Source organism: Myotis myotis, unplaced genomic scaffold (assembly GCF_014108235.1).
Source record: "Myotis myotis isolate mMyoMyo1 unplaced genomic scaffold, mMyoMyo1.p scaffold_m19_p_11, whole genome shotgun sequence".
NCBI lineage: Eukaryota > Metazoa > Chordata > Mammalia > Chiroptera > Vespertilionidae > Myotis > Myotis myotis.
Window position 1 is genome coordinate 38,942,188 of NW_023416315.1, and position 15,500 is coordinate 38,957,687.

General features: G+C 39.4%; 1 protein-coding gene across 1 annotated transcript; it reads left to right on the forward strand.

Annotated features, from left to right (window-relative positions):
* The first annotated feature begins 781 nt into the window (after window positions 1-781).
* Window positions 782-12,865, forward strand: LRRD1 (leucine rich repeats and death domain containing 1). The gene is given in 8 exon segments (XM_036328990.1): window positions 782-848; window positions 2,020-2,033; window positions 4,901-5,002; window positions 5,004-6,845; window positions 7,234-7,432; window positions 9,742-9,903; window positions 11,433-11,550; window positions 12,685-12,865. Coding segments are annotated over 8 exon segments (2,685 nt in total).
* The last annotated feature ends 2,635 nt before the right edge of the window (window positions 12,866-15,500 follow it).

Genomic DNA, 15,500 nt, shown 5'->3' on the forward strand with positions numbered 1-15,500 from the left:
TTAGATTGATTTTTAGAGAGAGTGGAAGAGAGGGAAAAACAGAGACACACATCGATGTGAGAGAAACACATCAATTGGTTGCCTCCTGCACGAGTCCCGACAAGGGTCAGGGCCAGGGAGGAGCCTGCAACCAAGGTATGTGCCCTTGACCAGAATAGAACCTGGGACCATTTGGTCTTCAGGCTGATGCTCTATCCACTCAGCCAAACCCGCTAGGGCTGGAACACACCTCTTGCAGGCAGGAAGGCCCGAAGGAAAGAGCCCAGAAGGAACTGAGATCATCAGTCATCTAAATCTTTGTAGAGGAGATACTGTGGAGATGAGGCTCAAGGCCAAGGGCATTACACAAATAGAGTTTTGCCAGAGTCCACGGCTAGCGTGGCTTTCGCGGGTTCAAAGACTTGGAGGAAGGGCTGATGCACAAATGATACACAAGATGAAATATTAATTTTTTGATTACCGGGGGAACCAGAGGACAGCCTGACCATAGCGGTCAAGCTCTCTCTGTTACTCCTTTCCCAGCTGCTTTTATTAGCTCGAATACACAATTGCCTTTAGGAATGCAAACAGACATATCAATGGTGATGTTTAGTAAACAGTAAGATTGTCAGGGTTTGGGGCAGTTTGCTTTAGGCCACTGAGTCAGTAGCAGGTAGTAAAATGTAGATATTCACCCTGTGAATATCAAAAGGAGTCCTGGTCAGCCTTCTGCCAGACTCCTCACATTTATATCAATTACTGTTGATCTTGGTCTCCAGCAGAGTTTCCTCCATATGGAAACATGGAGCCAGAGGAAAGCATTACTTCTCCACTCCTCTCAAGAATTAAAAGAAAACTTGGACAAACCAGTAACTATTAAATCATATTAATAAGATTTTTAAAATCAAATTTTACAGAACCTTCAAGGAACTGATTACCCTTATAAGAGATAATTAGAATAATTATTTGGGTATGAAACAGCAAAACTGGACAAGAACAGTACAGAAAAGGAAATATTTCAGCAAAATTACTCATAACCATAGGCATAAAATTCTGAGTTGTTATTGACTTCAGAGAGGAAGGGAGAGATAGAAACATCAATGATGAGAGAGAATCATTGATCAGCTGCCTCCTGCATACCCTCCACTGTTGAGGTAGAAATGATGACAGAGCCCAGCCGGTATGACTCAATGGTTGAGGGTTGATTTATGGGCCTGGAGGTTACCGTTTGATTCTCGGCCCCCAGGTTGTGGGCCTGATCCCCAGTGTGGGGCGTGAAGGAGGCAGCTGATCAATGATTCTCTCTCATCATTGATGTTTCTCTCTCTACCTCTCCCTTCCTTTCTGAAATCAATAAAAATATATTTAAAAAAGAAAAAAATTATGATAGAGGACAACATTTTCTTGCTTTCAGTATCAAAGGAAAAATTTCACGGTTTCAACACCAAGAGTGATATTTATTATAGATTTTTTTTTATGGATGCCCTTTAATGGATTAAGAAAATTCCCATCCATTCCTAGTTTCTAAAATCCTGAAAAATGTTGCAATTTATCAACTGCTTCGGCATCTGTTGTAATGATCATATGAGTTTTCTCCTTTAATCTCTTAATGTGGCAAATTATGTTAATTTTCTAATGTTAAAATCCAAACTTGCATTTCTGGGACAAATGCAACTTAGTCAGAAAACATTTTCCTTTTTATACACTGCTGTTTTTTATATTAGAACAGTTTTTTAAAAAATATATTTTATTGATTTTTTACAGAGAGGAGGGGAGAGAGATAGAGAGTTAGAAACATCGATGAGAGAGAAACATCGATCAGCTGCCCCCTGCACATCTCCCACTGGGGATATGCCCGCAACCCAGGTACATGCCCTTGACCGGAATTGAACCTGGGACCCTTGAGTCCGCAGGCTGACGCTCTATCCACTGAGCCAAACCGGTTTCAGCTAGAACAGTTTTTTAATGCTTAGAATTTTTGCATTTTTTGCCTTGAATAAATTTGACCTGTAATTTTTTTTTTCATATTGTCCTCATTAGGTTTTGATGTAAAGGTCAGTGTTATTCTCACAAAACAAGTTGAAAAATGTTCCCTCTTTTTCTATTCTCTTAGAGAGTTTGTGAAATATTGAAACCATACCAGTTTAAAGAAAGGATTTAATTTAGGAAGGTGTGTAAACAAGTATTAGAGAACTAAAAAGGTAAGGGGAAACTGCAGTAACACAGTCATAGTAAATCTAGGAAGTAGCTACAATCCTGGTGATAAACGTACAAAGGAAAGAAGCTGGGTTATTAAAAACTATGGACTTGGAGAAGGGACCTATGGGAGCTGGGACACACACATCTGAGGACGGGTGCTCTCCAGCTGTGCAGGTACCTCAGGAATCACATAAAAGACTTAGTCTTCAGTCCTTGAAAAGGTTGTTTTACTTCTAGTTTACTGTTACAGAAAGCAATCCCTCTTTCCTTAAGGAATGTTACTTCTATCTATCGGGAAATTGTCACAATGTACTGAATTTGACAGTACAGTAGTGAGAAGACACTTCAGTACCATCTATAAACCTTCAGTGTCCAAATGCGTATGGCACTCTGCATGTGGCATGGGGGTGAGGGGCCCCACTGGCTATCTCTTTTGCCTTCCTAAAATTTGTTGAATTCTTTCATTTCTTTATTCTTTCTAATTGTTTGAAATCTTTTTTTAAATTAAATCTTTATTGTTCAGATTATTACATTTGTTCCTCTTTTTTCCCCCCCATAACTCCCCTCCTCCCAGTTCCCGTCCCACCCTCCGCCCTCACTCCCCACCCACTGTCCTCTTCCATAGGTGCACGATTTTTGTCCAGTCTCTTTCCGCATCTCCCACACCCCTTTCCCCCCCAAGAATAGTCAGTCCATTCCCTTTCTATGTCCCTGATTCTATTATGATCACCAGATTATTTATTCACTTGATTCTTAGATTCACTTGTTGATAGATGCATAATTGTTTTTCAGAATTTGTATCTTTACCTTTTTCTTCTTCTTCCTGTTCTTAAAGGATACCTTTCAGCATTTCATATAATCCTGGTTTGGTGGTGATGAACTCCTTTAGCTTTTCCTTATCTGTGAAGCTCTTTATCTGACCTTCAGTTCTGAATGATAGCTTTGCTGGATAAAGTAATCTTGGTTGTAGGTTCTTGGCATTCATCACTTTGAATATTTCTTGCCATTCCCTTCCGGCCTGCAAAGTTTCTGTTGAGAAATCAGCTGACAGTCGTATGGGTATTCCCTTGTAGGTAACTGGGTTTCTTTCTCTTGCTGCTTTTAAGATTCTCTCTTTGTCTTTTGCTCTTGGCATTTTAATTATGATGTGTCTTGGTGTGGTCCTCTTTGGATTCCTTTTGTTTGGGGTTCTCTGCGCTTCCTGGACCTGTAAGTCTATTTCTTTCACCAGGTGGGGGAAGTTTTCTGTCATTATTTCTTCAAATAGGTTTTCAATATCTTGCTCTCTCTCATCTTCTTGCACCCCTATAATTCTGATGTTGGTACGCTTGAAGCTGTCCCAGAGGTTCCTTACACTATCTTCGTATTTTCGGATTCTTTTTTCATTTTGCTTTTCCAGTTGGGTGTTTTTTGCTTCTTTGTGTTTTGAATCTTTGACTTGATTCTTGCGCTCGTCTGGTCTGCTGTTGGGTGTCTGTATAATATTATTTATTTCAGTCAGTGTATGCTTAATTTCTAGTTGGTTCTTTATCGTAACATCGAGGGTCTCATTAGATTTCTTGAGGATCTCACTACATTTATCGGCGGTCTCACCAGTCTTTTCGAGGGCCTTACTAAGTTTATCGGCAGCTTCTAGACAGTTCTTGAGAGACCTTAAAAGTGTGGTTTTGAGCTCTATATCTTCCATTTCTGACATTTGCATCCTGTTTCTTTGTCTCCGCATTTTTTTATCTTTTCTTGGTGCACCCCCTAGTGGTCTTTGTGCGCAGTCTTGTAGTTAAGCCTTGATTGTTGTCGGTAATACCAGGGGTGATTTGACCTCCAGGCTAACTGGCTATGAGAGTCAGCTGTGTCTGCAGTGGGAGAGCTTCTGTGCTGGATCTCATTTGCCTGAGGCTATCCGGCAAATGGCGCTGCGCAGGGCTTGGGCGGGGCGGGTCCCCGGGGATCTACAGGGCGGGCCGGAGCGAGCAGTTATGGGTGCTCTCAGTTCCGTCCCTAGGGGCTCTGCCTCTCAGAGTCCCAGCAACTGCTGCAAACCTCGGAGAGAAAGCTGCCTTCGAGTTCTGACCGAAGCCAGACAGTCCCGCTTCTCCCGTTTGAGTCTGGGTCCCTAGAGACTCGCCCGGATCTGGAGCTCAGAGTCTGAAACTCCCTCCCGATTGAAAACAACAACCGCGCCCTCCGCCGCCAGCCCGCTCCGCGCGTGCACTCCGCACCTGAGTATTTCACTTCAGCACTGCGCCTCCTCTGAGTCTGGGTATGATATTCTCTTTCCTCCTAGTTGTAGAATTTCCACTCAGCCAGCCTTCCTGTGGTTCTGGATGATGTCTGTTCTGTCCTTTAGTTATATCTCTGAAGTGGTTGTTCGAGGCAGCAATCTCCGGCGTTAACCTATGCTGCCATCTTGGTTTCCCTGAAATCTTTTTTATTCCTTTCTATAATTTTAATGCGATTTCGAGTTTCATGTGATGCATGTAATCAATAAATCATCCTTAACCATTAATCATATGTAAATTAATTTATAAGTTATAAATATATTGTTTTACATTTATTAAATTACTCATACAATATAAAGTGTATTAAAATTAATTTGTAATTTTGACGTTTTTATAACATCTCTTCTTTTAACATCAGCATTTGTTTTCTAGGTTCAAAGGAAAAAATTAAACATCAAAATTAAAACTGAGTTACAACCTTATATTGGTATAAAACATATTAGCAAATAAGATGTTTGGAGACTATTTCAGAAGAAGTAGAAGATATCACTAGTCTATTCAAGAAAGAATCTGAATCAGAGTTGATGGAGAAGCCTGGATTTATTAAAAAAAACATCAGATTTATTAAAGGAAGCTTCTGATGGGAAACCTTCTGACAAGATTTCTGAAACACATCCTGCCATGGATACATTAGGTATACATTATGATACAGCAACATCCTCCTCTGAAAGTAAGCCTAAGAGTAATGAAGAACAAGGGAAAACTCTTTCTGAAACAGTAGATACACGGGACAGTTCGCAGTCAACAACCAAAACTTCACAAGGTCCATCATTATCAATAACTGAGATGACTGCTAAATATCAGGCCTCTGTTGACTTCCTATCTCATGAAAGATTAGGAAAAATGAGCCCACAACTCTCTCAAGAATATCAGAAAGGACTTAACTTAAGGTCAGGTAACTTTACTATTAACCTCAAGGCCAAGGGTTTACAAGAATTCCCTAAAGGCATTTTAAAAACAAAATGTGTAAAATATCTGTATTTAGACCAGAACAAAATCAAAGGTTTTAAACAAGCAGACTTATATAATCTGCTAGGACTTGAAATTCTATCCTTGCAAGACAACGGGTTATCATCATTTCCAACTGAAATTCAGTTGCTTCACAATTTAAGGATATTAAATGTCAGTCACAACCAAATTTCACATATTCCTAAAGAAATATCACAGCTTAAGAATATCAGGCAACTCTTTTTAAATAACAATTACATCGAGAATTTTCCTTCTGGCTTAGAAAGCCTTAGAAACTTGAAAATTTTAAGTTTGGCTAGTAATAACTTAAAACATATACCAGATACTTTGTCTAGTTTAAAAAACTTGAGCATTCTCAATTTGGAATACAATCAGTTAACAATATTTCCTAAAGCTTTGTGCTTCCTTTCAAAGTTAATTTCACTAAACCTCACTGGAAACTTGATAAGCAGTTTGCCAAAGGAAATTAGGGAGCTTAAAAATTTAGAAAAACTTTTACTGGGTCACAATAAACTTACATTTTTGTCGGTGGAAATTTTTCAGTTGCTCAAAATGCAAGAACTCCAACTGACTGACAATAAATTAGAAGTTATTTCACACAGAATTGAAAATTTTAGGAAACTTAGGATTCTAATACTTGATAAAAATTTATTGAAAGAAATACCAGAGAATATTTCCCATTGTGTAATGTTAGAATGCCTGAGTCTCAGCGATAATCAATTAACAAAACTCCCTAAGAACACCCACAAGCTTAAAAATTTAAGAAAATTCAATTTAAACAGAAATAACATAGTGAGAATACCTGAGGATATCTCACATCTTAATAATATACTTAGCCTAGGATTGTCAGGAAATATAATCATAGACGTTCCCATTGAAATAAAAAACTGCAAGAAAATAACTAAAGTTGAGTTGAGTTATAATAAAATAATGTACTTTCCAATAGGTTTGTGTGCTTTAGAGTATCTTTATTATTTGATTATTAATGGAAATTATATTTCAGAAATACCTGTGGATATATCTTTCAGTAAACAATTGCTTCACTTAGAGTTTAATGAAAACAAACTCCTCATATTTTCTGAGCACTTATGCTCTCTTATTAATCTTAAATACCTGGATCTTAGTAAAAACCAAATAAGTACAATTCCATCATCTATTTCCAATATGGCATCACTCCGAGTTCTTATTTTATGCTGTAATAACTTTCAAACTTTCCCTATACAAGTGTGTACTTTAGCAAATTTGCAAGTACTTGATATTTCAGAAAACCAAATACAGAAAATCCCTTCAGAGATCTGTAACTTAAAAAGAATTCAGAAATTAAATATCTCAAGCAATCAATTTCTATATTTTCCTATTGAACTGTGTCAACTACAATCACTGAAAGAGCTGAATATGAATCAGAAAAATGGGAGAAAGGTAAGAAACTGCTATTTTGGGATTTGGGGGAAGGTGGGACTGGAGGGGATCAAAATCTATGATGTAGTATATGTGTATGTGTTTTAAATTTAGTTGGACTGTTTTATTTTTAAAGGATAGGCTTTTTATAACCTCAAACATGGCTTACAAATACATTTCTCAACACATCGCTTTATAGGAAAATGTTTCCAATCATAAAGAATTGGTAGCATGGATCAGTACTTGGATATTACATAGTACGTGGTGGGTTTTAGCAAAGAGTCGCAAGAATTTGTGACATATAAAAATATCCCCTTTTTAAGACAAAAAATAATCCTTCTATTTGATTTTAGAAGTTTTAGTCATGGAAATATTCATTAAAAATATAATTGTTTAATCTTTGTTACAGTTAACAAGACTTCCACAAGAGCTGTCTAAAATGACTCAACTTAAAGGACTTGATATCTCAAATAATGCAATCAGAGAGCTTCCAAGAAATATAGGGGAAATGAGAAGCTTGGTCAGTTTACTTGCATACAACAATCAAATAAGATACCTGCCACCATCTATTCTATCTTTAAACCAACTCCAGAAACTAAACTTGAGTGGTGAGTGTCAGGTATAATCAATAAGTAGAGTATTAGTGTCTAGGTTGCAAATTTTACTAACAAGACAGAACAGCAAACTGGTAACATAATGTATTAAGTGCCCATTGGAAGGAAATAGCTGTTATAGGTTCAGAAAATGTGAGTAGAACATAAGGCCCAGTTCCTTCCTTGAAACAGGTTATAATCCAGCTGGGGAACCTGAATATTTTTTCATTCTGTTGTTCCTGCCTATACCCTTTCTTCTCTTTCTGAACCTGACCTCTTCCCTCACTGTATACACACACCTACCTATCCAACCTTAGGTCAGTGTTTTCTGTTTTCCTTTCTCTGCTGGCTTCCTTGACTCCACTCCTATACTCTATTATATTCTAACTAGAGGCCCAGTGCACAAAATTCATGCACAGATAGGGTCCCTAGGCCTGGCTGGTGATCAGGGCCGATCAGGGCCTTCCGGCTGCCAGCCAAGGCCTTCCTTCATTCCGTGCCACCCTGTGGTGGTCATAGCGAGCGATCAAACTCCTGGTCTCCTGGTCGAACTCCCAAGGGGACACTTTGCATATTAGCCTTTTATATATATAGATACCTTACAGTCTTTTACAAAGTAAACCACTACATTAACAAACAATACACTCACTCTAAAGATTTCCCAAAGCACAAAAATACTAGGCTGGCATTTTAAAAAATAACTTACAGGAAATAGTAAGTACCTATGTGCCGGGAGCTGGTCCATCCTTGCTGTTTCAAGGGACCTGGCATATATGGCATATTGTTCTTAATATGTTTGCTCACCTTCTTGGCACTATGTGTTTTAACCGAGGTCTCCTCTCTGAGAAAGGTTGTTTCCCCAGGTAGGGATTTTCCCCTGAAGTTAGGGAGGGAATAAAACCTCTTAACTAAGTGCCAGGCGGGTAATTAATCACTTTAACTACGAACAATCGTGCTTAAGCTACATAATCTTTACTCCCTGGAATGAAGATAAGAAACGCCCTAACCTTTGTAATAGAGATTGATAGGATTGAATCAACTGGTATAAATACAGATGCAACAAGACAGTAAGACCCAGAACTTAGAACACAGAACTTAGAAGACAGAACCTACACAGAACTAGAGACAGAAGAACTTTGCTGGAGAGAACATGGCAAAAGATCCTGGACTGAACCTGACTACAGAAATGGGCAAGAGAACCTGACTAGAACCTGGTGACTGAACCTGGCTGGAGAACCTGGACAGAACCTGGCTGGAGAACCTAGCGAGGGAACATGGCTACAGAACCTGGCTGGAGAACCTGGAGATCTGAAGCAGAACCTCTCTGGAGATCCTGATCAGAACATGGCTAGAGAACCTTGCTATGATGATCATCTGAATGCCCTCTCCGTGTCATTCCTTCTTCACTAACTCCGTCCACACCTTTGGGGACCCCTGGACCTGCTGGGGTTGGACCCCGGCACCTATGTACCTATTCCCAGGCATAAATAATGTTGATTTTGTGGTATTTACTTGAGATATATGATATGATGAGGCACTTCACCCCTATGGTATTATTTCCAAAAACCTATATATAACCTCAGTCTAATCATGAGAAAATATACCAGATAAACGCAAGTTTGGGAATATTTTACAAAACACCTACCTAGTGCAACTCAAACTGTCAAGGTCATGAAAAACAAAGAAAGACTGAGTAACTGCCACAGACCAGAGGGACTAAGAAGAGCTAACTGTATGCAGTGTGCTGTCCTGGAATGGATTCTGGAACAGGAAAAGGATACTGAAGGAAAATCTAATGAAATCCAAAATAAGTCCAAAGTTTATTTAACAGTAATGTGCCAAAGTTAGCTTCTTAGATTTAGCAAATGTAACACTGTAACATGAGATGATAACATCAGGGGAAACTTAAACTAGCTGAATACACAGGAAGAATTCTCTACAATTTCTGCAAGTTTTCTGTAAACCTGAAAGTATCCCAAATAAAAAAATTTACTTAAAAAAATGACCATCACACCTACTCCATAACAGAAAAGCCTCCTTTCTCATTTTGCCATCCTCTATGAGAGAAAGGAGCCATTGACGTTTCTACGCTTCCTTCTTTTCGATCCTAGTAAGTGGACAACAGTAAGAACTTATGACTCATGATTTGCCAGCATTTTGAGGGTTCTCGGGTATTTGCATTGAGACCCAGTAGATACCCTATAGATAGATATAATTTTCTTTTAGATATAATTTCCTATAAACATAATTTTCCTATAAATTTCCTATAGATATAATTTTCTTTTACAGAAAGGTACAATTCTATTACATATTTTTTCTATTAGGAAATAATCTTACAGCTCTGCCTAGTGGTATCCACAACCTTTTCTCACTGAAGGATATAAATTTTGATGATAACCCTTTGCTGAGACCTCCAATGGAAATCTGTAAAGGAAAACAATTGTATACTATTGCATGCTATCTACAGAGGGCAGAGGAAAGAGATGGTAGGTGACAAGTGAGTGCCTAGCTTATGAGTTATTTCCTAATATCATCTATAAATTAAAAGATAGTTTGCTTCCCAGTGTGTGTGGCTCAGCAGTTGAATGTCAACCTACGAACCAGGAGGTCATGGTTACGTTCCTAATCAGGGTACATTTTGTGGTAACTTTATTTCTGTAAAATAAAGATTTTAGGGGTTTCCAGGATCCATAAATAATTCCTGTTAGGTAACAGTACTTTAGAGAAGTCTGTAAACTTCATGACTGAAACTTCTTCCTGAAATTCGGTTATCCCAAGTTCTTGAGGAAGGATTCATGTGGTTCTAGCTTTGATGGCAAAAGTACAATGGGTAATGGCAACAGATCAGTCAGTAAAAACAAGAGAACCCTCGCGCCTTTATCTCCTTTCTTCATGCCCCAGGGGCCTTTGTACTGCAGGCTGGGCGCCCAGAGAGAGTAAAGAGAATGTCATCATGGGAGATGTATTTATTGTGCAATAACAAAGAACATGGGTCTCTTCCTACACATTTTACTTAAAAGATTGGATTTTTGTTTATACCATTAGCATACAATTTAGCTTGAAGGATTAATGGTATGAATAATAAATTAAAAAACCCACCAGAAAGCATAGAACATATTTGAGATGATTACAGAGGGGTGGGAGATTGCTAGTTCTTAAAAATTTCCAAAGTATCTTAGGTCAACAAAAAACAAAAAGAGTACTGTTCAAATTAGCTAGAAGCTTTTTTTTTTAAATAAACTAAGAACTCTCCATATCTAAGTCAACATTCATTAAATAAGGGATTAGAATATAACATATGCATGCATACACCATATATTTAAATTTTAAAATTTTATTTATTGATTTGAGAGGAAGTGGGGGAGAGAGAGAGAGAGAGAGAGAAAGAAAGAGAGAGAGAGAGAGTTGTTACACAGTTCCATTTATTTATGCATTTTTTTGGTTGTTGCTTTTTGTATTAATCCTCACCTGAGGATATTTTTTTCCATTGATTTTTTTTAGCTAGAGTGGGAGGGAGGGGGTAGGAGGAGAGACAGTGAGAAAGACACATTGATTGCCTCTCACACATGTCCTGACTAGGAGCAGGGATGGAACCTGCAACCCAGGTACTTGGCCCTTGACTGGAATTGAACCTGCAACCATTTGGTATGCAGACAGATACTCTAACCACTGAGAAATAGGGGCAAGGGTCATTGGTTGCTTCTTATATGTGCCCTGACTGAAGATAGAATCCACAACTTTGGTGTATTGGAATGATGCTCTAACCAACAAAGCTAAAGCTACCCAGCCAGGGCCTACACCATATATTAAAGATATGAACTTGGCTTCTCAAGATAGTACATAAAGAAGCACATTAAAAAGCCATTTTGTATATCAGGTCTGCATTTTACTTTTCAATTGACTTGACATATTCATTTGGTAGGAGCCCAGTAGAAACCTAGAAATAATATTAGCTCAAAATACTGTGTGTTTTTCAAAAGTGATGGCCTAAATTTTCTTTTATGTTCAAATGTAGACAAAATCTTAGAGAAGATCTTGAAAACAGTTGCAAACAACATCACTGAAACAAGTTTTCAATTTTTGTGTCAAAAATTAAACCTGGTAACCTCAGAAATAGATACATCTACAAAGAGGTATGTATGAATGATGTGATATAAAGCTTATTTTTATGTTCTGATTCATATTAATACTAGAGAGCCGGTGCACGGATTTGTGCACAGTGGTGTTCCTCAGCCTGGCCTGTGCCCTCTCGCAATCTGGGATCCCTTGGGGGATGTCAGATCCAGATCGGGCCGAAACCAGCAGTCTAACATTCCCTGAGGGGTGTAGTATTACGCAAAGGCAGGTGGCTGGGGAGGAGCCTGAGCCCAGGCCGGGCACCGCACAGCTCCCGCTCATCTTGGCACCCGCTGTGCCTGCCTCTGTCACCACTTGGTAGTGCTGCTGTGGAGGTGGGAGAGGCTTGCGCTGCTGCAGCCATGCTCATCAGCTGTGAGCCTGGTGCCACCTGCTGGTCAGCTGAGCGGCGCTCCCGCTGTGGGAGCACACTGACCACCAGGGGGCAGCTCCTGCATTGATCGTCTGCCCCCTGGTGGTCAGTATGCATCATAGCGGCTGGTTGTTATGTAATTTTTATATGGAACAGCCATTCTGTTGTTCGGTGACAGTCTTTTCTATAGATAGATAGATAGATAGATAGATAGATAGATAGATTACATGATTGTGAGACATTTATATTAACATGAACTCTAATTTGCTATAAAATGCTCATTTTAGTTTATTGTACTTGAGATCCCTATAGAAATAGGTAGTAGCTAAGAACAAGGAATCTGAGGACTGACTGCTTAGCTTTAAATCCCAACCAATTTTGTGACCTTATATAATTCCCTTACCTTTTCTGTGCCTTAGTTTCTTCACTGGTAAAATGGATATACTTAGCTAAGAGAGTTGTCATGAAACCAAGTTACGTAGCATGTGGAACTGTAGCAGTAGTGTTCTGGTTTATAGTAAATAATCCATAATTATTGCTTTGAAGTCTTGAGTAAATCAGAATTGAATGTTAACTGAATTGATGATTTTCTACAAGGAAGCAAGGGGTGGTATGGGGATAACATTTTCTTTCTGCTAAATTTTTATATGGACTATCTTTACCAATTAATGTAATCCTCACTTCAATCTGGTAAATTAGTTTTAAAACCTAGACATATAATATTTAAGTAGTTTAAAACAATGTTCTTTACATAATTTCTATTTAAAAACTTTTTCAGCACTCTTTTATTAAGCGAGAAAGTCCAGCGAGCACTTGATAGGTGGAAAATGAAAAACAGAAATTTGTCTACTGATGCTTTAAGAGATCAACTAACTCGGGGGCTAACTATGATAGGAGCATATGAAATTATGGACAAAATAACAGCTTTACAACTTTTTGCATGCACAATTAAATTCTGAACAGTGTATCCATAATAAAACTGAAAACTTATGATGCATTTATATAATTAAAACTGGATATAAGAGAATTGCATGTCATTTCACACATTTCTAAGATGATGACAATTTATGTTAAAATAAAATATTAGACACTGTTTTGCATATTTGTTCTATTGCTCTAGAATCATGATAATGAATTTTAAAAAGAAATAATTCCATTTAACATTCTTTGTTATATAATGCTTTTATGCAACCCCAGACTTATAGGTAATAAGGTCATTAGTAACTTTTATTGGAGTTAGAAAGCAGAGTAGTTTCTTTTTAGATGGTGGCTTAAAAACTGAAATCAGCCCTAGCTTGTTTGGCTCGGTGGATAGAGCGTCAGCCTGCGGACTGAAGGGTCCCAGGTTCGATTCCGGTCAAGGGCACATACCCCGGCTTGCAGGCTTGATCCCCAGTGGGGGGCGTGCAGGAGGCAGCCAATCAATGATTCTCTCTCATCATTGATGTTTCTATCTCTTTCTCCCTCTTCCTTCTTCTCCGAAATCAATAAAAATAACAAACAAAAAACCCTGAAATCAATTGTACTATAGGAATGAGAGAGCTGTTAAACATAAACCAAGTCCTGGGTCCGTAATCCTCTAGCTAAGTGACTGGACTGGTCGAGTGGTGTCTTGCCTGTCCTGCATGCCTCTCCCCTTCTGTCAGAAACACTCTTTCATATGGGGAAGCCATTTAATATATTTTAGGTGGAGCTGAACCAGCTCTTGTCATATGCAATCCTCTTTCCTCACTCCTGAAGCTACGAATACCAAGGTCTTCTACCCATCTAACTACAGTGAACGATTCAGGGAAAGCCACTTGACTCATGCCAGGCCATTCAGAATTTCCCTTGGACCTTTCTGCACAGCTATCAGGGAAGATGCCCTCTTTCTGCTGGTAGGTTAGGAGTCTTGGAGACTTGGTCTGTCCGTATCGTGTGCAGCTTGTGGCGGTCTGTCTGAGAGCTGGATAGGGAGAGGGAGATGGAATCCAGCTGTATCAGTCAGGGTTCTCCCGAGAAACAGAACCAACAGGGTATGTGTGTGTAGATGTATCTTTATCAGTTGTAGGCTCTGTATTTCAAACCCAGGATTTCCTGGATCCAGGACCCATAGTTGTCTCTCTGACAGACACATGGCTTCTAAAACATAAGCATTTCACAACAAATGCTGCCCGGACAACTGAATAGCCATGTGCCAAAGAACTGGACTCCTATTGCACATGATATACAAAAATCAATTCAAAATGGACTGGTCCTGTCCATAAGAGGTAAAACCATAGAATTCTTAGAAGAAAACACAGGCCTAATTCTTTATGACCCTGGGTTAGGCAATGGTTCCTGGATATGAAACCACAGGAAAATAACAAAGGAAACACAGAGAGTGATTACTTGCTGTGACCTCTTATTGTAAAGATGTTCTCGTTGGCATGGTCTGAAACCCAGTGGAGGCACAATGGGAAACCACGCCTCTCTATCAGTGGTTCTCAACCTTCTGGCCCTTTACATACAGTTCCTCATGTTGTGACCCGACCATAAAATTATTTTCGTTGCTACTTCATAACTGTAATGTTGCTACTGTTATGAATCGTAATGCAAATATCTGATATGCAGGATGGTCTTAGGCGACCCCTGTGAAAGGGTCGTTCGGCCGCCAAAGGGGTCGCGACCCACAGGTTGAGAACCGCTGCATAATCCTGTACCGTGCCACCTCTGTTAAGGGCAGGGAGATCTGTATGAATTCAGCTGCATTTTGGAAAATGTTTCTCTGCTTTTACTTGGACCAGAGCTGAGAAAATGTTTGTCGTGTGTGTGTGTGTTTGGTCCACTAAGTTACCAGAAAACTACAGCAGAAATGACGATGTACATTCCATTTCACACTGGGGTAGAGCCTTGAGGGGTCTACACTTGGGGTGTCAAATGGGGCAGCTTTGCTCACCTGCCTCTGACAGAGACTCTAGAGAAATGTTCTGCCTAATTGTGCCCTGTAAACTGCCCTCCTGAGGTGTGGGTGTAGGTGGGCTCTGGGTCCTCGGGGGAAATAATCTCTGTGGGAGGGACTGGGGCTCTCCTAAAGCAGTGGTTCTCAACCTTCCCAATGCCGCGACCCTTTTAATACAGCTCCTCATGTGGTGGTGACCCCCAACCATAAAATTATTTTCGTTGCTACTTCATAACTGTAATGTTGCTACTGTTATGAATCATGTAAATATCTTGATATGCAGGATGTATTTTCATTGTTACAAATTGAACATAATCAAAGCATAGTGATTAATCACAAAAACAATATGCAATTATATCTGTGTTTTCTGATGGCCTTAGGCGACCCCTGTGAAAGGGTCGTTCGACCCCCAAAGGGGTCGCGACCCACAGGTTGAGAACCGCTGTCCTAAATGGAGGTTTTTTACAGCGGGAATGAACGAAAGCCCCTTCACTGTGAAGCACGACTGAACTGCCGCTAAACGGCCAGAACTAAGTGGGACTTGTTGGCTCAAATAGGTCACGACAGCCTAAAACGTAAAACTTTATTTTGGAAACCTGTTTCCGTCTAACAACCCAGCACATCTAACAACCAAGACTCGCTCCCTTCCTGGCAGGACGCTAACACCTGTCAGA